The 21,312-nt window shown below is 34.8% G+C and overlaps 1 protein-coding gene across 5 annotated transcripts in view; it reads right to left on the bottom strand.

The window, feature by feature from the left end:
* LOC143224775 (ankyrin repeat domain-containing protein 13C-like) overlaps nt 1-21,312 on the bottom strand; it is an 83,300-nt gene that overhangs the window by 36,908 nt on the left and 25,080 nt on the right. For all 5 annotated transcript variants that reach the window (XR_013013435.1, XM_076453066.1, XM_076453088.1 and 2 more), the window contains 3 exons: nt 13,499-13,630; nt 11,688-11,754; nt 7,156-7,300 (listed from right to left, as the gene is read on the bottom strand). Coding sequence is in view for 4 of the 5 variants with exons in the window: in XM_076453066.1 (XP_076309181.1) it covers nt 7,156-7,300; nt 11,688-11,754; nt 13,499-13,630 (344 nt within the window). In the remaining variant the exon portion in view is untranslated. The remainder of the gene's footprint in view (nt 1-7,155; nt 7,301-11,687; nt 11,755-13,498; nt 13,631-21,312) is intronic.

Below are 21,312 nucleotides of genomic sequence, written 5' to 3'. Positions count from 1 at the left end.
ATAGGAATATGACATCTAACACATCGACTATAGGCACCCTTAGACACAGAGAAAAGTTCCATGGAAGGGAAGGCAAGATTTCATGGTAAAGCAGTGAATATCCAGAAATTGGTTAAGGCAAGACAGATCAATCACAGGATGACTGACCTCAGTCTCTTGGGGGTGACAAACATCAGGAATAAAATCCTTGGGAAAGTGTGTGTGTTTTTCTTATAACAAAGCCATATTGGTGTATCTGCTGAGCCCACTGAGAGGAATCAAATCCCTAGTTGTATTGTTGTAAATCTGTAGACTTACAGCTGTATCACTGGGCATCTCTGGGGAAAGAAGACTGATGAGTTCTACATCATTCTGTGAAAGAAAAGTCTGAACAGCTCAGATAGATGTGAAGTGACATTGGTATTCAAAAGTAATGAGAAGGACACTAGAACCAGAGAGAAATGAGGCTGGGAGAGGAAGCCACTTAATAGTCTACAGAAATGCTAGAAGTTGAGGAGTACAGCTTCTGAGACCTTTGTCACAATATATGAAGTATGACATGAAATATCAATTCACAAATGACAGTGAATAAGCCAAAAATTAAGAAGTAGGAAACAAGCAGCAAAGATAAGTTAACTTGAAAATAAACTATAGTGAACAAACTATAGAAAAAACAGTAGAAACATTAAAGCACTACTTTGCAAAGAGAAAGAAATCAGCACAAATTCAAAACATCGCACTAGACAACTGTCTAATGACATGATTAGGTCGAATTAAATAGAGAGAATAACGTAAATCAGAAGGTTGTGATTGATTGATTTAGTATTTTATGGCACAAAGCAGCAAGGCTATCTCCGCTAAACATCCGGTTAAAATGTAAAAATAAAGTAAAGTAGTAAAAGACATAAAAGGAAATGAAGGTAAAACGAAAAAGTATAAAACCAATGTTGACACCTAGTCTACAACGTTAAGAGAAAAAGCAGAGTATAAGAAGTTGTAAGGTATTTACTCTAGCAAAATGGTAATGATCATAACCCGCCAGGAAGACTAACAGATAAGTTCAAGAACCACCGTCAGTCACCTGAAGTTGGTCTTTCCAGTCCTGGTTCCGGGTTATGTGTCATAGCAGCCAGTATCAAAATGTAAAAGAATAGAAGTTTTAAAAGACATAGCAAAATCGCAATAATGAGAAGACAAATGTCCAGTAAAAAGATAAAAGTCAAGTAAATGGAGTAAAATTTGTAAAAGTAAATGAAGGTAAAAACAGCAATTAAAACAGAAAATGGCGTAAAAAAACCAATGGTGACATCCAGTCAACAAAGTAGTAAAGGACTACCTGTAGCAGAATGGTAATGATCATAACCCGCCAGGAAGACTAACAGGTAAGTATAAAAACCACCGTCAGTCACCTGAAGTTGGTCTTTCCAGTCATGGTTCCGGGTTATGAGTCAATATGGCCAGTACTAAAAGGTAAAGTAGTAAAAGTGTGAAATGATATGCAGCAAAAGTATAATAACAACTCGCCAGGACGACTAACGAGTAGTTCAAACGGATAGTTCAAACAGTAGCGTTAGTCACCTGAAGTTGGCCTTTCCAGTCCTGATGTCGAGTTATTTAATGATCTGGCCATTGTCCAATGTCAAATTAAATGAGAGAGATTAAAACTGTAAAAAAGAACCACAATTAAAAAGGTGTAATGAATAAATATGCAACACTTAAATGAGATTAAAAAGATTAATGGCCATTAAAAAATTAAAAACGTTATCAAGGTGGATAGAGTCACCATCACCAATAACACAGTCCAATGTTACAGATTGACCCTGGGAAAAAATATATTTAAAATATTGCCGTCGTTGAGAATTGTAATGATGGCAAGAAAGTAAAACGTGGCTGATAGTGATTTGAGTGTTACACAAACTACACATTGGTGCATCAGTTCCAGATAAAAGAAAACGGTGAGTTAAAAAACTGTGACCAATGCGTAGCCTAGTGAAAACAACTTCCTTCTTCTGAACTTTACGGAAGCTACATGGCCAAAGTCCAATATTGGGTTTGATTTGAAAAAGTTTGTTGTCGCGTTGCTCACTCCAAGTGGATTGCCAGCTGGCATGGAGCCGAGCCTTGAAGACAAGACCATAGTCCATGTACGGAATAGGCACAGGGGTGATGGTGCTGGAGCAGCCAGATTTAGCTGCCATGTCTGCAAGCTTGTTCCTGCAAATACCAACATGGCCTGGTATCCAGAAAAACTGGATTGAAGTAGCTGTTAATGAGAAATGGACCAGTCGGTTTTGAATAGCAGCAAGAACAAGGTGTGAGCCAACGTGTAGCGATTCCAAGGCAAGTATAGAACTAAGCGAATCAGTATAAATAGTGCAGTTGGAGTACTGCTCAGCTGCAATATGATCCAGGGCAAGAGATATGGCATACAGTTCAGCAGTGAACACAGAAGCTGTAGAGAGGATTCTGCGCGCAACTACTGAACCACAGCAAACCATAGCAGAGCCCTCTGAATTACCTGATTTGGAACCATCTGTATAAATGGGAACTGAATGAGTGTTTGAAAGATATTCATTGAATAAAAGACGGTACTTCCAATCTGGAGTATCTGCCTTTTTTAGGTGACTGAAAGAAAAGTCACATTTGGGGGCTGTAATAAGCCATGGTGGGATGGACTGACCTGTGGAATCTGCAATGTTATCCAAGGACAGACCCAATTCATCCAATTGTGCCCGGATGCGAAAGCCAAATGGAGCAATGACAGATCGTCTGTTCTGAAAAAGTACTGCCCACCAAGGAAGGAAAACACATTTCCAGGTGGGATGCTTTGGTAAGGAATGAAGTTTCGAAGTATATTGTAAAGATAGTTGCAAATGGCAAAGGTGTAGAGAAGGTTCATGAGATTCAATGTATATGCCTTGAACTGGAGAGGTACGGAAAGCCCCAGTGCAGAGTCGAAGTCCTTGGTGATGAATGGGGTCCAGCATCTTTAAGGCCGAGGGTCTGGCAGAGCCATAGACCATTGATCCATAGTCGAGTTTCGATCGAATAAGAGCCCAATATACCTTTAACATTGAACAGCGATCTGCCCCCCAACTGGTAGAAGAGAGGACACGGAGGATGTTCAGTGCTCTTGTGCATTTGACCCGAAGCTGCTTTAAGTGTGGTATAAAGGTCAGTTTACGATCAAAGATAAGCCCCAAGAACTTGGTCTCCGGGACCACTGGCAGCAAAACTTCACTGATATGAAGTTCAGGATCAGGGTGAATACCCCCGTCAATGGCAAAAGTGCATGCATACCATTTTAGAGAGAGAGAAATTAAAGCCGTTCGCCAGAGTCCACTTCCGTACAAGATTGAGGGCAGTTTGTAGTTGCCGCTCAATATATCTCATGTTTGACGACTGACATGAGATGTGAAAGTCGTCGAGATACAGCCCATTCGCAACAGTGAGAGGGAGTTGTTCAGTGATGGCATTTATCTTTATACTGAACAGTGTGACACTCAATACACAGCCTTGAGGGACTCCAAGTTCCTGTACAAAAGAACGGGAAAGTGTCGAACCCACACGAACTTGGAATCTCCTGTCCATTAAAAAATTTTTAATAAACATGGGTAGATGGCCACGTAACCCATATGTATGGAGGTCTCGCAAAACGCCATACCTCCATGTTGTGTCATAAGCCTTCTCTATGTCAAAGAATATTGATACAAGATGTTGGCGGTTGAGAAAGGCTTCTCTGATAGATGTTTCAAGACGAATTAGGTGGTCTGTGGTGGAGTGCTGTCGACAGAACCCACACTGGGTGAGCGAGAGGAGGCTGTTTGATTCAAGGAACCAAACAAGACAAGCATTAACCATCCTTTCTAAGGTCTTACAGAGACAGCTCTTCAAAGCAATTGGATGGTAGTTTGAAGGAATCTTGGGATCTTTCCCTGGCTTAGAGAAAGGTAAAATAATAGCCTGGCACCAGGCATCAGGAAAAACATTCTCCTGCCAGATCCGGTTGAAGACAATCAGAAGGACATCAAGAAAAGCAGGAGATAGATGGTGCAGCATGTCATAATAAATATCATCAGGCCCAACAGACGTACTGGCAGACCGATGAAGGGCCATTTTCAGTTCCACCAGGGTAAAGGGACAATTACAGTCAAAGAAACAGTTAGTTCGAAAGGAAAGAGGTGATTGCTCTGCCCAAGTCTTGATGGCCAGGAAGGTGAAGGAATAAGCAGATGTGCTAGATACCCGGCAAAAGCTTTCACCTAGGGTGTCAGCGATGCTCCAGACATCAGTCACCTCCTGACCATCAGAGAGTAAGATGGAGAGGGGGACAGAATTGTAGTGCCCATTAACCTTTCGAATCCTGTCCCATATGATCTTGGAACTGGTGGTAGAAGATATGCTAGTTGTGAACTTAATCCAAGATTCCTTCTGGCTTTGACGTCTTACCCACCTAGCATGTGCACGGGCCCGTTGGAAAGCAACATGATTTGAAAGTGTGGGATATCTACGAAAAGTATCCCAGGCCCGTTTTTGAGCCTTCTGTGCTAAGTGGCAAGCAGGATTCCACCACGGACAAGGATATCGTGGAAAACGTGTCGAGGTTTTAGGAATACACTGAGCAGCTGTATGTGTAATACAGTCAGTTACCGCTGCTACACAGTCGTCTATTGATGGCTGATTTACAATGGCAGGATCAAGTTCTGCGAGAGCAGTGAAAGTGGACCAGTCTGCCTGAGCAGCTTGAAAGTGGGAGTCTCTCCAGATCTGAAAATGATCACTGCCTAGTGGATTACTGTCAACCCACCATGAAAAATGGGAGAATAATGAAGGGGAGCAAACCGAGAGATCAATAGCGGTAAAGGACTGACTAGGTGCATGAAAGTAAGTAGAAGAACCAGTATTAAAAAGAGAAAGATTGTGATCAGAGAGCATCAGCTCTACAGATCGGCCCCTCCCATCAATAATAGCACTTCCCCAGAGGGGATGATGTCCATTAAAATCCCCCAGGATTAGAAATGGAGACGGCAACTGTTCAACGAGAGTATCAAGGTCTGATTGATCATATGTTTCTCCAGGGGACAGGTACAGAGAACAAACAGTGATGGTATGACCCAAGGAAACACGGATGACTACGGCCTCCAAGGGTGTGTTGAGTGACAAAGACAGGGTGGGCAAATGCTGATCAACCAACAGTGCCACCCCTCCATGTACTCGACCATCACACAACCTGTCATTTCTGTACAGAGAAAACTGCCGAATGGAGACTGTATCAGCAGATTTGAGAAATGTTTCTTGCAAAGAAAGACAAACAGGATGGTAGGAAACAATCAGCGTTTTGATGTCATCCAGATTAGAACTTAAACCTCGACAGTTCCATTGTATCAAGGTGGCCATTTTTAAGAACGGGTAGGTGAAGTGGCTGGAGAACCCTTCGGTTTACGACCACGTCTTTTTTCTTTACTGTCTTTAGTCGGAGGAGGTCTATCAACCTCCATGGATCCTGCTCTGGGTCGAGTGGGCAGGTTTTTGTTATTGGAAGGGGAATCCAGTGACTGAGGACGTGAACGAATAATTGTTTTGTCTCTTGTGGTGGGAGAAAAAGATGTATCAGAAGAAATGCCCGTATTTGAAACTGAAGGACGTCGATCTTGAGGTTTGTTGGAAGGTATGGGAGGAACAGAGATGGGTGTGGAAGTCGATTCATTGACCTTTTTAACCATGGAGGTCAAAAGGCTTTTCATTTGTTTTGAAAACGATTCTCTTGGAGGCACAGAGAGATCTGTCTGCACTCCCACTGTAGTTGTGGAATGAAGTGCAGCAGCATATGTCCGAGATGGAGTTGTGGACAGCAATTTCCGAGCCTCAGGATAACTAATGTCATGTGTCGTTTTCAAACGCTGCACCTCTTTTTCCTCGAACCATTTTGGGCAAGAATGAAAGTAAGAGGGGTGAGAACCATTGCAGTTTATGCAATGTGGGTTCATGTCACAGTCATAGGTATCGTGGTCCTTGCCTCCAGAATGAGCACATGTCAGGGAACCACGACAATATGTCTTTGAGTGGCCGAATCTCTGACATCGGAAACATCGAAGAGGGTTTGGTATGTATGGCCGAACCCTGCAAATGAGATAACCTGCCTTGATGGTGGCAGGTGCACGTGGTGAAGTAAATGTTAAAACGAGGGTATTTGTTGGCAGTGTAACTCCATCTTTGCGAGTGGAGATGCACCTCACTGCAGAAACTCCTTGAGTGGAGAGACCAGCGAGAATCTCTGACTTGGGAAAGTTCTTCAAATCCCTTTCAACAATAACTCCTCTTGAAGAATTCAAGGTAGCATGGGGTGTAACCTCAATAGGTATATCCCCAATTGCCTTTGAATTCAAGAGGAGTTCACTGTGTTGGGATGTGGATGTTTCAACCAATATGTCACCAGATCAAAGCTTTCATTACTGACTTTGGAGAACCAGCAAATCCCTCTAGTCCCTTCTGAATAAAAAAAGGGGACATTTGCCCTAAAGGTTTTTCTGAAAGAGAATGTAATATTGACCCAAGGGGGGCCACCCAAAGGCTGTCCGTCTACAGGAATTCGAGGCCAAAGTGGTGTGTTATGGTTGGACCCCTCAACCACCAGGACCCTCTCCTCCCCTTCACGGGTCACCACGCACGGCAAACACGTAGGTGGATGTTTAGATCCCAGAGAAGGTAACCAGACAGAACAGAACTTTCCCTGGGAGGTCCCCTCACCACGTACAGGAATCCACACCGAGGGGCAGAAGGTTGTGTTACACACCAACTGGTGGAGGGTTGTCAGATGATAATTTACATGTGAAAATGCAATGAACCACATAGATCATAGGGTAAGTGGGAATTTCAAGGCTTGTGGCATGCAAAAATTTTGCATATAGAGGGCAGCTCTGCATAAAAAAAAGCTATTATGAAAGAGAAGGTACTGTATTGGAATTATATTCTAAAATAATTATTCACAATATTTCAACTGTATTATTTTGTTAAGGTTTCACCCCATTATCATAAAAAAGAATCTCCCTTTCTCTACACAAAATTATTTTTCAAGATACGATTACTTTTAGCATTATAGTAAATATTTTCTTTGTGTCTGACATTTAAGATTCTTTAAAATATCAAATACTAAGATAGGTACATCTGACCTCTTACCTCATAGCGAACATTTTGATAAACATTTTGTTCATTATCTAGGACTGTGAGTGACTGAGATGGTTTAGCATTTCCATTAAATATGAAGCTCACATCCCCTCTCTCCCACCTCATGTCATTGAAATCAACTAATGTTGTGTCTAATCTATACAGAAAAAACAAAAATAAAGTAATAATAATAATATATACAATATATAATAAATTACATTGTATGTCTATCAGTAAAAGATTTTCATAAACCTAACCAAATCTTTTTTTTTCTAATAATTTATCAGAAAATTATCCAAAAAACATATTTTTATGAATACATTTTAAAAATGATAGTGCATGCCAATAAATGCCTATAACAAGATTAAATGAAAAGTTGAAAAAGTACAACTTTCATTTACCAAAGAGACAGCCATCTAGTGGTTCAACTATAAATCTGAAGTTTTATAAGGCTACAGGTTAGGTTTTGATATTCCATTATGTAGTTTTGTGCTTACTAACAAACAGATATCTGTGAGGCTATTCAATATTCAAGGCTTCACAGCATACAAATTTCCTGTGTGATTAAAATTTTCTTCACACAGACAAAAAAAATTGTGTTTTAACTATTATACACAAATCCAATATAATCCAAGTACTTTTAAAATGTGGTAATTGAGATGCAAGGGTGACAGTGAATTATCTGAATATACTAGGTTAAATGCCTAAAACTAGAACAAATGCAAAACTTATAATGCTTCAAAAAGGTGGTGGTACTGCCTGGCAACTCTCTCTCTAGTCAAATTAAATCTTAAAATACAATATCAAACTTCTCTTTTCAGACTGATTTATAAAAATTTATAAGTTATTATAAAAAACATTTGCACATTTGTGTTTGGCCTTTTACACAATAGTGTTTGTAATAAATATGTACAATTCTTAAAACACTTTGCTTTAAAATTAATATGCAGTAATCCTCTTGTTAAGATGTATTTGTAATAAATGGTTCATTTTGTCTTATATTGGAATAATAAATAATGTCTTTCAATGGTTATAACACATACATATGTAAAAACAGCTCGTTTGGGTTGAGAATTTTTTTCTTTTACGTAGAGGAGCGAACAACATTTTGACCTTCTTCGGTCATTGTCAGGTTTTCTTTGTGAACCTGATGTCAAAACGTTGTTCGCTGCTCTACATAAAAAAAAATCTCAACCCAAACGAGCCATTTTTACGTATATATTTTTCTCTACAACTGGGTTTTCTTGACATCACCGATACATAACACAGTCTGTTTCTTCTCTCCCACAATTGTTCTTTCACTTACAGCCTATCCACCATATTCTTGAATCTTGTGGTTTAATATTTTCTGGGGACATTATATTCGACACTAGCAAAACTTAACACATTTGTTCTAACAAAGTATCCTAGTGTATCAAAGTGCAATATTTCTGGTTTTTTATTCTCTAAAAAATGTGTGGTTTGGCATTCACCATTAAAAATACTTATTTTAATTTATATACAATATTTATATATCAAATATTCAAGTCTATAAATAGATTTTTGTTCTAATTAAAGAAAATACTTTTTTGGTTTCTGAATTTTTAGGTTTAAAAGCATTGATAAAACTATGTAAACTATTGCTTTCATTCACTAAACAGTATTATGAATTCAAATCTTAAACCAAGTTTCATTTATTAGTTTTTTTAACATAAAACTACTCATTGAGCTTTATCTGCATTGCATCCTTGGCAAGGATTAAACCTTCCATATAAATTGTGCCCTTTTAATACTTTTATTATTAAGATATAAGCATATAAGGATACAGGTAAATATGAACCTCAGAGAATACATATTTAAATTACACGCTTTTCTTTATTTATGGTTTTACAGTGTGCTAAACTATGGGGGTTACTGTAGAAATTTTGTAATACATAAAAAAAAGAAGTGCCCCCTTATCTTTAACATGTGCTAAAATATCTATCCTTGACTCTCCAAGATTAATACATGGATATAATTGAAAAAGTAGGTGACATACCAAACAATTACATGCATTCAATATTCATAATTAAGAATCATTTTCAATAAGTGCCAATCCTATTGACTTATTTCAAACAATACTGATATAAAAATAAAAATAAATCAATTTGAAAATACAAAAAATATTTCTTGTCAAAATTTGGCCTTTGTTTCATCCTAGCCTTATGGATATTTTAACATATATGTTAATCTCTTAATAAGAGAGCAGTTCAGGCATTCAAAATGTTTTTTGTCTCAGCAAAATTCAAATATGCAAGAATAAAAGAAATTGTATCAACTAATTTAATGAAAACCAGTATCCCTTAATTATTTGATTTTCATACAAAAACAAAGAAACACAGATCTGTTTCACCTCTTTCATTACAAAGGGAACATAACCACTGTCATATTTATTTACATTCCTTTCAACACAGGAAACTTAAAATAAGTGAAAGTTCTTTGTGATGTAGATATTGGACCTATGAGTTCTATCTTACTTCAAGATGTCTACCTTTTTGTTACTTAATAAGTGTGGCCTTAAATATTTTTCTTTACAGATAAATGTGAAGTTTACAAATGAAATAACAACTGTTATTAACATTTTACCTGAAGATTTTCATTTTAAGAAATGCCTTACTACTACATGTAACATACATATAGATTATTGGCATAAATTAATATACTTCTAATTGCAACTATGCATTCAATACTCATGCCAAATAAGTACATCTGAAAAATAAAGTAGCAATTACAAATGACAAAGAAGTTTCTAGCTAAGTTAGGCTCAAAATGATCATTTTAATTTTGGTTTAAAACCCTTTATATTCTGGAAACATCCTCACAACTAAAATATATGTGCATGTTGACACACATATACATACATCTGCATATATATATTACTAAAAATTAATATATTTTGATAAAGTAAACAAAATCGCAAGGAAGGACTGCATTAAAAAACAGCAAATCCAAACCTCTGACTAATTATATTAGCTTGTTATATCTTAAAAAACAAACTGCAACAAAAATAAATTAAATAAAAAATGCTGCACTAATTAAAAAAGATTCCAGGGTACAAGCTGTAATGTGGGATTATAAAATGTACCCTAGATTTCAGAGATGACTGAAGTAGAAATAGGACCCACATTGTGGTGGGGATACACTGCCTATCAGCCTTAACCTCCATTTGGCAGTCTCATATAAGAAATAAAAGAGTAATGATAGATATCGAAAGAGAAATTAGGAGAGCAAGATACGGGTGCTCAAGCCAACAACATCCCATATCTATATCACCCTCCACTGCCTGCAGACAGCTGTGGGAAGGTTTCTGTTCTCCAAAGTAAAGAAAAATGAATTGAAATAAAAATAAGAAAATAAGGTAACTACCATTTGTGGGTAAATAAGTTGAAAATTTATCTCTTAAAGTTAGCATTCCAGCTCCTAATATGGTAGAAAAAAACTAACAGATAGCACAGAAGACTAATTATACTAGTATGAAGCATCCCATCTAGTTATCTAAACAAAATAGTATAGATCCCAACCACTACCCATTTGTTAAAGTCTACTGTGACTATCATGCCCTAAACAAGCCTTTATATGCAACAGGATGTACATCCACATAAAGTAGTGCCAAGTTGTTAAATTACCTTATCCTTACCTACAAATAGTTATTAGAAATTTTAAATGGGTACATTTTATAATCCCACATTATAGCTTGTACCCTGGGATTTTTTCAATTAGTGCAGCATTTCTTTGTTTATTTTTGTGTGCTGTGTGCGTTTTCTTACAGCAAAGCCACATCGGGCTATCTGCTGAGCCCACCAAGGGGAATCAAACCCCTGATTTTAGCGTTGTAAATCCAAAGACATAACGCTGCACTAGCGGGTGGGCATTTATTTTTGTTTAAGCTTGTTTTTAAAGTTATAACAAACTATATATATATATATATATCAATGTGTGTGTGTTCCTTATATGTTTCCACATTTTTGATTAATCAGCTCTAAACTGATACAGGATGAAATGAGGAAGGTCATTAGGGGTTGAGGCATCTAATTTTATATCTAGTTGTGGAAAAAAACTACCAATGTTGTACATTCCTCAGCATTAGAGTAAATTATGTAACCACTATTGTTAGAATTCTCGAAAACAATGTTTGTTTTTCAGTATTGGTACCTTTACGTATTTTTATTGCACTTTTTAATGTATATTATGTCAGGAAAGAAAAACAGAAGTAAAATTTTCTATCCATTGCTACAAACAAGTTTTGTTTCAGCTATTTATATAAACTAGTTACTAAAGCAAATTCGCATCATTTGCAAACATCTAATAAAAAGTACATTAAGGAAGTTGAAAATTTCATACTTACATTAGTAAACTTTCAATACAGGTACTGCCAATTCTGTGGCAGATGAAAACATTACACTGTAGACTGTACTTCGTTATATTTCTAGAATGTAGTGTCTTTTATATTAGTTTTTTTCTGTTAATTATTTTGGGAAAAAAAAAATTATAAGTGATCCAATAGTTATTATAATTTTCATATCTACCTGATACTGGACCCTTTCTTGTGGATTCTACAAATATCTGATGGAAGCAGTCGTGAAACCAGAGGAACTAGAAGCAGAAAAACACTTAAATCATGCCATTAAAAACTACTACTAGACACAGGCACATTTTATACCTTTAATCAAGGTATAAAAATTTTCTGTCTAAATATCTTTGAAAAAAAAAAAAGAGTATTTTTCAGTTGACAATGAATACCAAAGCACAAACCACAAACCTATGTGCAATTTTGAAACTTCACTATTTATATAACTTTTACATATGTCATATTTTGGTTTCCTATGGTAAGTAAAATTACATTTCATCACACTGTTCTATGGAGATCATTATTTAAAGACATCAGAATGTGTCAACATAAAACACACAATTTCTGTCACCTATGATTAAGAGTGTACTGTAATATAACAATGTTATTGAAGCTGTAATTGTTAAAACTACAAAGCAGCTATTTTAACCTTTGTATTTTAGAACACATTTTCTTTAAAAATCAAAATCAATGAAAAGTACATTATCATAAATGATTGTTCCTAAACATTACAACTAAAAGATATAACTGCCTACTCCATATATTTGTGAAATTTTAATTTGTGTATATGAGTTATACACTTAAAAACACCCTATTTTTTTGTTTCAAATCTAACATCAACAATTTTGGAATTAATTCTTTTTACCATGGATTTTAGTTTCATACACTTACACAAATATGAATGAGGTTTTTTTTTGGTAGAAGGATTTTCTACAATGTGATTTGCACAATAGAAATCTTTTTATGCACATTTCATATAAATGTATATAGTATTTTATAAAAAATATGTAGAAAGGAAGTGAAACAATAAACTTTCCAAAAAAATTAAAAAAAAAAATTTATCTCATTCAATAGATAATAAAACTTTTTCCTGTGTAAATAATCACCAATAAAGTGGCTGAAAATACATAACCAGTAAAACAATAAAAAAACACAGGAAGAAAAGTTTTACTTCTATTTTTAAAAAATAAAGAGTAATATGATAAAGATATTATTCAAAATAATTTTGTATTGTCATTTTAAGGTTGTTCCAGAACACAACAGAAAAGAGACAGTTAAATAAGTAAAAATTAAACTTACTTTCCAATTTAAGTTAAAAAGAAAAGGTGAATAAACAGATAAAAATATCATAAATATTACATACTTTATTTGGGTCTGTGTGTATGTCTGTTTCCAAGTGCACAACTCAAATACTAATAGGCCAATGTATATGAAAATTTTACACAAGATGGGAAGTCAGTATGAAACAATCCTCTTCAAATATGGTCTGGATTCAGATTCATATTCTAGATCACTTTGGAGCATTTTTTCAAAATGGGGAGATAAAGCATTTCTATAATTTTTTGTTTAATAGCTCTGTAAAGTGCAATCAGATTTACACCATGCTTTATGAGTACCTTAAGGTTAAGGCTCCTCATCAAATTACAAAAAAATGATCCATATCATTTATCATTCTAGAAATGAGAATGATCTTTTAAGTTATTGAATATGAAATTTTTATGTTATTCTGTATAATAAATACATGTAATATTGAGAAAGAGAGGTTGGAAAAAGGTATGTAATCTCTCTGATTGTTCTTGTTCTTTTTAAAATTCAGTTTAAATAGATTTTGACCATAGTTCATCACTTAAAAAGATACAATACTTTACTGAGAGAATGCAAACAGTTCACACTGTATCTCTAAAAACTAAAAGTTTCCAGAATATGTACTAAAAGCTTTAGTATCGTAAATAAAATCCAAATACAAAAACATAAAAGTAATGTGTTTACCCCAACTCTGAAAGTCCCATTTCAACTCCATGAAAAAATCACCCATCTGATTTAATGCTCGTACCAAATCAGGTCTTCTTGTTTCCATGGCTTCTCTGGATTGTTGTTTAAGCTTACGTAAAAGAGATGCAACTGTTCCAAATAAAATATAGTACATTATTGTATCTGCTTTAAGTTTTATGAACTCTTCATGTTCTAACTTCAAATTTATAAATGAAAATATTGTATAAAAAATGTTCACAGGTAGAAAGTGTGCCATCTCTTTTGGGAAAATGAAAATAAAGAGTATTATTTCATATAAATTATATATGGCTTTATTTTTAACACCCCAAGTTTGTAAAAAGGGATATTATTTTGGCTCAATATTACTCTTAAAGAAAACCATAATAATATTTAGTTAATGTTCAATTTCATACAAAATATTTTTAAAATAAACTTGAAGCAAACAGGAGTAGGAATGGCAGAAATTTTCATGATTTTTGTTTTTATGCTAGGGAGTAGACATTTATTATGTTATGGAAAATGCAAGTGGAATATTGATAAAGTGTCCTCCACTGGGAGAGCAGTAGGTCTATGGATTTACAATGTTAAATTCAGGGGTTCGATTCTCCTTGGTGAGCACAGCAGATAACTGATACTTATTAAGTACAAGTGAAAATAAAGTACAATTCAAATTAACATTAAAATAGCATAAATTCAAATAACAATACACAATCATTATTTTCTTATAATATAAGAAAATCACACAAACACACATCTAAAGAGCTTTTAAATAATAAAGCAGATATATATATTTCAACAAGTTAGCAAACAAATAAAAAATTAAGCCTAAAAAATTCATGATTTAATGATTTGGTGAATAAATAAAACAGCTAAGCTTACACTAATTTATATAAATCAAATCTACCATCTTAATATATAAACAAGACCTAAGCCTAGATATGGTTCAGATAGATTAAATAGTTCACTTTGACTCAAACTGCTGTTAAGTCACTTTAAATGACTATTATTGGAAGAATTTACAGATTTTGGTAATAAAGTTAGAAAAAAATGACCTTTACATTGAAGTTAATTATAAAACTTTCATTTTAATTAAAGTTTTTGTATTTGTAGAAAGGAAAAAATTCAGTTAAAATAAAGCCCTCAAATGTAAATATTCTAGGGCTTTTAAATTTTTGAATAACAAAATCTGAGGAAGAAAATGAAAACTAACCTATTACAGAAGAAATGCATTTTACATCTACATGTAATCTATAAATATAAAGATGAAATGTGTGTTTGTTTGTACCCTAACTCTCTCAAGCCTACTGGACCAATTTCAATCAAAATTTATATGTTAACACTACAAAAACTATAGGAAATGTCCAAATGGGTCAAAACTAAACTTAAGCCTATTTCTATTTTGTAAAGCCCGTTGATTAATTAATCCCAGCCTATTGAGTCAATCTGAAACAATCTTTGCAGATTGACACCTTAAATAATGTTAAATATTCTAAAGAGATTCAAGGTCAAAGTATGAAAGTTGTTAGATTGTTTCTCAATCTCAATGTTGCTCTTTTCATGGTGAATGAGATATCGGGTTTTCAAGGTGGGATCATTTCAAAATCTTTATTTGTTGGTAGATGGAAAACAAACTGCAAATGTTGTTTATGAAAAAGCTTTGTTAAAATTTAAAATTTTTGAAACAAAAATTTAAGTTCAAGTTATTATTTTGAAATAAATGATTGCTGTTAAATTTTCATTATATTTTAAATATTTAAACATTCCCCATCAGTTAACAGATATTTCAACTTCTGCTTTATAAACTGACACTGAATATAAAAACAATTTTATGTGAATTAATAAATTATAATTCATTATATGATCAGTATTTGATTTAATATCATAAAAAGGCTGATGATAATTTGAATAACAATTTTCTTTAATAAAAATATACAACTTTCCCGTAAAGTAGGTATATAATACATTTATGTTCCACATCAACTACAATACAGTTTACATTTCACCAGCCTAGGCATTACACACAACAATATTTAATGTAGCATAAGTCAGCTGGCCTGCTGAATGCTCTTATTGAGGAAAAGGCCTTGTTAAAAACAGTGTGGAACATGCTGGTATACATCTTTCTTACCAAAAACATGCATAAAGATGGGATTAAAATAACTGCCAGTGTTATAGTGATGATATATCACATCACCTATTAACTAAGAAATCTTACTTCACTAGTTTTGGCATTATAAATCTGTACTTTTTAGGTATATTGACACTGATAAAACAAAAGCTAAATGTTCCTGCAGGTAAATGGGTTAAGAAATATTAAGCAAACAATAAATTAACGTAATGAGCAACGAACAACAAGTGAACATAAGTGCACTCAAAAACATAAAATGCTTTATTCACAATCTTACTAAACTATTTGGACTCCAGTTTGTATAAATATTGTCAAATGCTGGGTTCAAGTAAGAAAAACAGACATAAGCCAAAATCAAGAGGCATCTATGGAAAAATCAAGTTTTATACTCAGGCAAAGTCTTAATTATGTATCCCACATGTTACTTCAGTCAAGGGTTTGTAAATGTGATATTAGGGTACACTGATAAACAGCAGAAAAGTTTGAAAGTATCCACAAAACACAAATTCAGAAATTATATCAAATTCAAAAAGAATGGATAGAAATAAACACAAAGGAATAAATAAACAATATTATCTTTATTCATCTATTATCTACCTTACAATTTTCTAGCTGTTGCTGTTTGATTATATGCAAGATTTTTTCTATACAAGTTCACATAAGACAAAGAAAAAGGGGATTCTGATTTACTGGTAGAATTCAAACAAAATGTTAAAAGTGCAGATATATATATATATATATACACACACACATTCTTCTGATGTTTATAAACAGATATGTCCATAGACCACCCCAAATAGATACCTGAAAATTTATAAAAAATATGTGCACATCTATAACTAAAGATACATTCTACACTAGTTTATGGAATACAGAAACTCATAACAATTTTTATCATTACAATCCTACTTTCCTTAGATTAGAAACATTCATTAAGCATTAATAACTAAATAAGGTAATTAATTACAAGTCACAAAATGGCAGTTTCTCTTTGGAGACATCTAAGACACCATGACCCCTAAATGAATAAAATAAATGTTAAGAAAAACTACTAGCAACTAGTTAGGGAAAAGGAACAATAAAATAAAGTACAACTCAAAGTAACATTAAAATAGCATAAATTCAAATAACAATATGCAACTGAAAAAAAGGAACAGTTAAAACATAATTACACTTTAAATATAATAAAAACAAACAAAACATTCTAAAATGTTAAAATAAAAACTGAAAATACAAATAAATTCAAACATGTATATCTACTTAAATATGTTGATCATGTAATGGAGAGGGTTGTTCAATGCACTTTTTCTGAATGTCCTAGTCATTGGTCAAGTTCTATTTCTCAGGAGTTGGATCATAAATAGTTGGTAATATAGATGTTTTAACAACACACTACTCAAAAAGCTACATCAGCATGTGATGCAAGTTTCCAATGCATTATGCTGAAGTCTGTTAGCTGATCTACTAAAGTCATGTTATTAGTGGAGTACACTATCAGGCAATTCACAAAATTCATGGCTTCAGTAACAATCAGAATTGAAAGCTCAAAGTCAATTTATCCTGTGATAGGTCAGTAGCTAATCTGACAATATTACATGTTGTAGTAAAACAGGCCTAAACTCAACATTTTCATGTAAAAGGCTACCTGGATACAAATGTACATTGCTCATAGCAAATGCACTCACCACCATGAACTGAAAACACAGTTTTTTTCCAACTGCTATCATAATGGAACATTCACCATTTAGTTAGTTCAGCTTTCTTATCTACACAGTTTTTTTGAACCACTGTCAGGTTGTTATGGAGACTTATGGAGAAAGAGCCCAGGTCAAATAGATAAAAAAGGGATTAAACTGTAGAATAATATACTTGTAGGTGGTATAGCAAGAAATCCTGTCTACAGAACCTTCCACATAGTGCTAAAATGTTGCATAGGAAGCCATAAAGTAAACTTTGTTTATCTAACATGTACATCTCAGTTGAATGGCAGATCAAGTGATTGTTAACTGCTATTTGAGTAGTGAATTTTAGTCAAAATGATAGTGTGATCAGTCATTATTAGCATATTGACCATCTATCAAAGCAGGTTAACAGGACCTCCACTAGCATTTCAACTGATTTCTCATGAATAAAAAGATACAAAATGCCAGAGTTTTCCTACTCATCAGCTGAGACCAGATCATATGATACAGTACTCTTATCACAAGCATAAACTTCCTTGTGAACTTCTGAATTAGTAACTTACAATTCACTTTAATGAGCCATTAAAAGACAACATATGAATCATTCCAGCCAGAAAAGTTGTTTCAATGATGCAGGTGTGTATTAAAACTATAAAACAGATAACAGGCTGAAACTGTTGTCCCACTACTAATTTTCATAGAATAATTTTTGACATACAGCTACTTTGTCCATTTGTAACTCACAAACTCATGCTCAATGATCATACCTTTTGTGAATACTGCAATAGTTGTGCACTGAATGGATTGGTGTGGTGATAGATCAGATAAACTGAGAGCTGAGCTACTCATTCAAACCACAAAAGGTTTGAAGAACAACCTGTTGAATGTTACTCAGTTGTGTAGTATGCCATCACGAGATACACAAGTACTCACCTCAATAAGGTTTAAAGAACTTAGCAATTATATGCATGACAGTCTGTTTTTCCCTCACAGCAAAATTATGAGACTCATGATGATATGGTAAAATGAGTTTTCACCATACTAAGGACAACACAATTCTGCTGTTCAAGTTAACTCCTTGACCTGAAGGAATCTCACCAAAGTGTGAAATGTATTGTTTGGTCAAAATTTCTGCAAGAAAGGACTGTGCTAACATGTCAGCCAAAGAAGTTTTAGCCCACTTGATAACATAAGTCAATAATGATCAATACATAATTATTTCTTTTAAAGTTTTGGAAAGAGGACCAAATACGTCTAAGACAATTCTCTCAAGAGAATCAACATCTCTCTAATGAAAAGTTTTTTCCTACTCAGTCAGTTTTCCTCTAAGCAGCACGCATGGTAAAATTTCTACACAAGTTCTCGATATCTTGGCATAAATGATCCCAGAAAAGCTATAATTTTTCTATGCAGAAAATGTATTTCCAATAGATACTTCTCTTCATTCACAAGATTAGCTATTCTTGCCATCTACATGTAAAATTTTTTATTTATGCATGCCAGAAGCCTTTTGTTCCCCCTACTGAAATCAAATTATTCCAACATGTTTTTCATGTATGTCTTCACGCATCACTTTTCTACCAATAAGATCATGGCATACTTATATGACTCCTTCGAAACGCCTCAACCAAAAAACACTTGAAAGTCTGGTAAGCACCAGAAGAAAGTGGGAAGGAAGGATGGGAAGTGTGACAGGAGGGAAACAAATATTGGAAATACAATTTTTAGTATAAGATTAGCTAGAATCTCATATTGATTAGCTAGATAGACCAGTGCAAGCAAATGACAAAAGTATCTCCCAAAGACACCTAAAGGATATTCCTGAAAATGAAAGATATGAGGAGAACCACACCACTTCTGATCAGGTATGTTCCTTGCCCATCAGTGAAGTGTGTAGTAGATAAGAGTGGAAAAAGAAAGGAGCATTGTGTAAATTGTGGAAGATGAATGTATTAGGTGTAGTCCATATGCCCAATTGTAGGATTTTCTCTAATGGTTGATAAAGTTGAGATGTGAAGGAAAAGATGAGAATCTGACAAAAATATCTTAAATGTATTCTGGTGAGAAAAAGACAAGGAGGAATAAACCAACTGAAACAAACATTAACCCCCATTGTTCAGAGTAAAAGAGGACATATCATGAATGGAGAAGAGAAATACTGCCAATGGATAAAGAATCAGGAACAAATACTACAGAAGAAGTCCATGCAGGCAATATAAGAACAAAGAGTATGAACCAGACATAAAATAAACCTGGATTGGGACGAAGGTAGAGATGAGAAATAGAACAAAGGGAAATAGGCAAAAAGAAACAAGCATCCTCCCTAGCCACTAAGGTCTTTGGGTGGAATAAATGATCTGGATAAAGGAGAAGACAGGGTAGTGATAAAGCATATGTAAAATGCCAATGGCAAACAAAACAGACCTTTGATGTTTACAGGCTAAGAGAAGAAGAAAGTATGGTTTAAGGTAAAGATGAAACATGGAGCACAAGGAAAGAAGTTCAAATAATATTCCAGTCTGAAAGAGTAGACCATTTAGTGTGGGAGGATGATGAGTCCAGAAGGAATGTGTTAATTTGGTAAGGACAGGGAAAGGAAAAAAACCAACAGTAATGGGAAAAACAAGGGTATGGGATAAGGTAGCCTAATAACACAAAATCAAAGACCCTCAGTTGAAAAGCCATGGGAAAAGGTTAGCCACATAAGCCAGAGTAGGTTGGTCAGTGAGAAATCTTCAAGTAGGGGACCAATTGTGGAACATCTTCCATTTGCATTGATACATCATTGAAAAAGTATGCAAGGAATGAGGCAAAAGCAAAGCTATTCAAAGGGAGAAATCTTATCTCCTTGACCAAGAAAGGACAAAAGCAAGACATAAAGATGAAGGACATGAATGGCAGGATTTAGAATTGATTACCTAGTTTACTGAAGTAGGAAGGGAGACAAAGGAAAAGATAAATGGTGTAACTGCAGAAACTATGTTTGAGCTGGGCAAAAGGGATTAATCAGTTTTGACATGGAGTGTTATGAATGTGTACGACCACCCAATTAATAATCATGCAGGAAGATAAGCATAAAGGAATTTGTGGGACCAATTCTGGCTGAAAGCATCAACTGCCAGAGGTCAAGGGGACCAAAAGAGGGTTAAACTTGTGATTGAGGACTGAGGAAAATGCACCTAAGTGTGGAAAACCCCATTAATTGCAAGGCCACCAGAATACAAGAGGATCTAAAGAATACTCCAAATAAGCTTTCTTGCAGCAGAAAAGACAAACATGGCATGCAATGAGATGAATGTGGGCCCAATAAAGGAGATCCAATGTATAAAAACACAGAGATATTGACCAGGTGCACCCTTGGTGATTGATGTGTTACCAGGTGTTATTATTTGAATAAATCATCACCAAACAATGTCTATCAAGAGGAAGTGATTCAAAGCTCAACAGACCATAAGGAGCTCAAAGATGTTGATGTGTAAAGACTACTAGTCAACAGACCAACAATTCAAAGCATCTTGGTGATTGACCCATGCATCCCAGCCCTCAAGGGAATGTTGTCCATGAAAATATATAAATATGGATGACAAACAGGAAGTGGGAAGCCAATCAATGTATGGGTCTTGTCCAACCACTAGAGTAAATTGTCCAACATGGTATGAGGAAGGGTAATGGTAGCTGCCAAGGGATCCTGAGCAAGGTTGCATTGATCACAAAGAGCCCACTGAAGGGATTGCATATGTGCATGACTGAGGGGGAATTGGTGATCTCACTTAAGAACACAATCACAAAAGTAATAAAACCTCAAGAGCGAAAGTGAAGGAGTTGAAAGGGCGTAGCAAACTAATAATTCTATGGAAGCAAGTTGTAGAAGAGCAGTTTGGGCCTAACTGAGATGAGTGTCAGAAAGGACAACTAAATGGAGAAGGTACTGTGTAGGATGGAAAAATGGAGAAACAACTCTAACTTGATTAGCCAGCCACATAAAGGAGTTGATAAATATG

This window comes from Tachypleus tridentatus, chromosome 1, assembly GCF_004210375.1.
Source record: "Tachypleus tridentatus isolate NWPU-2018 chromosome 1, ASM421037v1, whole genome shotgun sequence".
NCBI lineage: Eukaryota > Metazoa > Arthropoda > Merostomata > Xiphosura > Limulidae > Tachypleus > Tachypleus tridentatus.
Note: the sequence above shows the minus strand (reverse complement) of the source record. Positions and strands in the feature narration are given on the sequence as shown.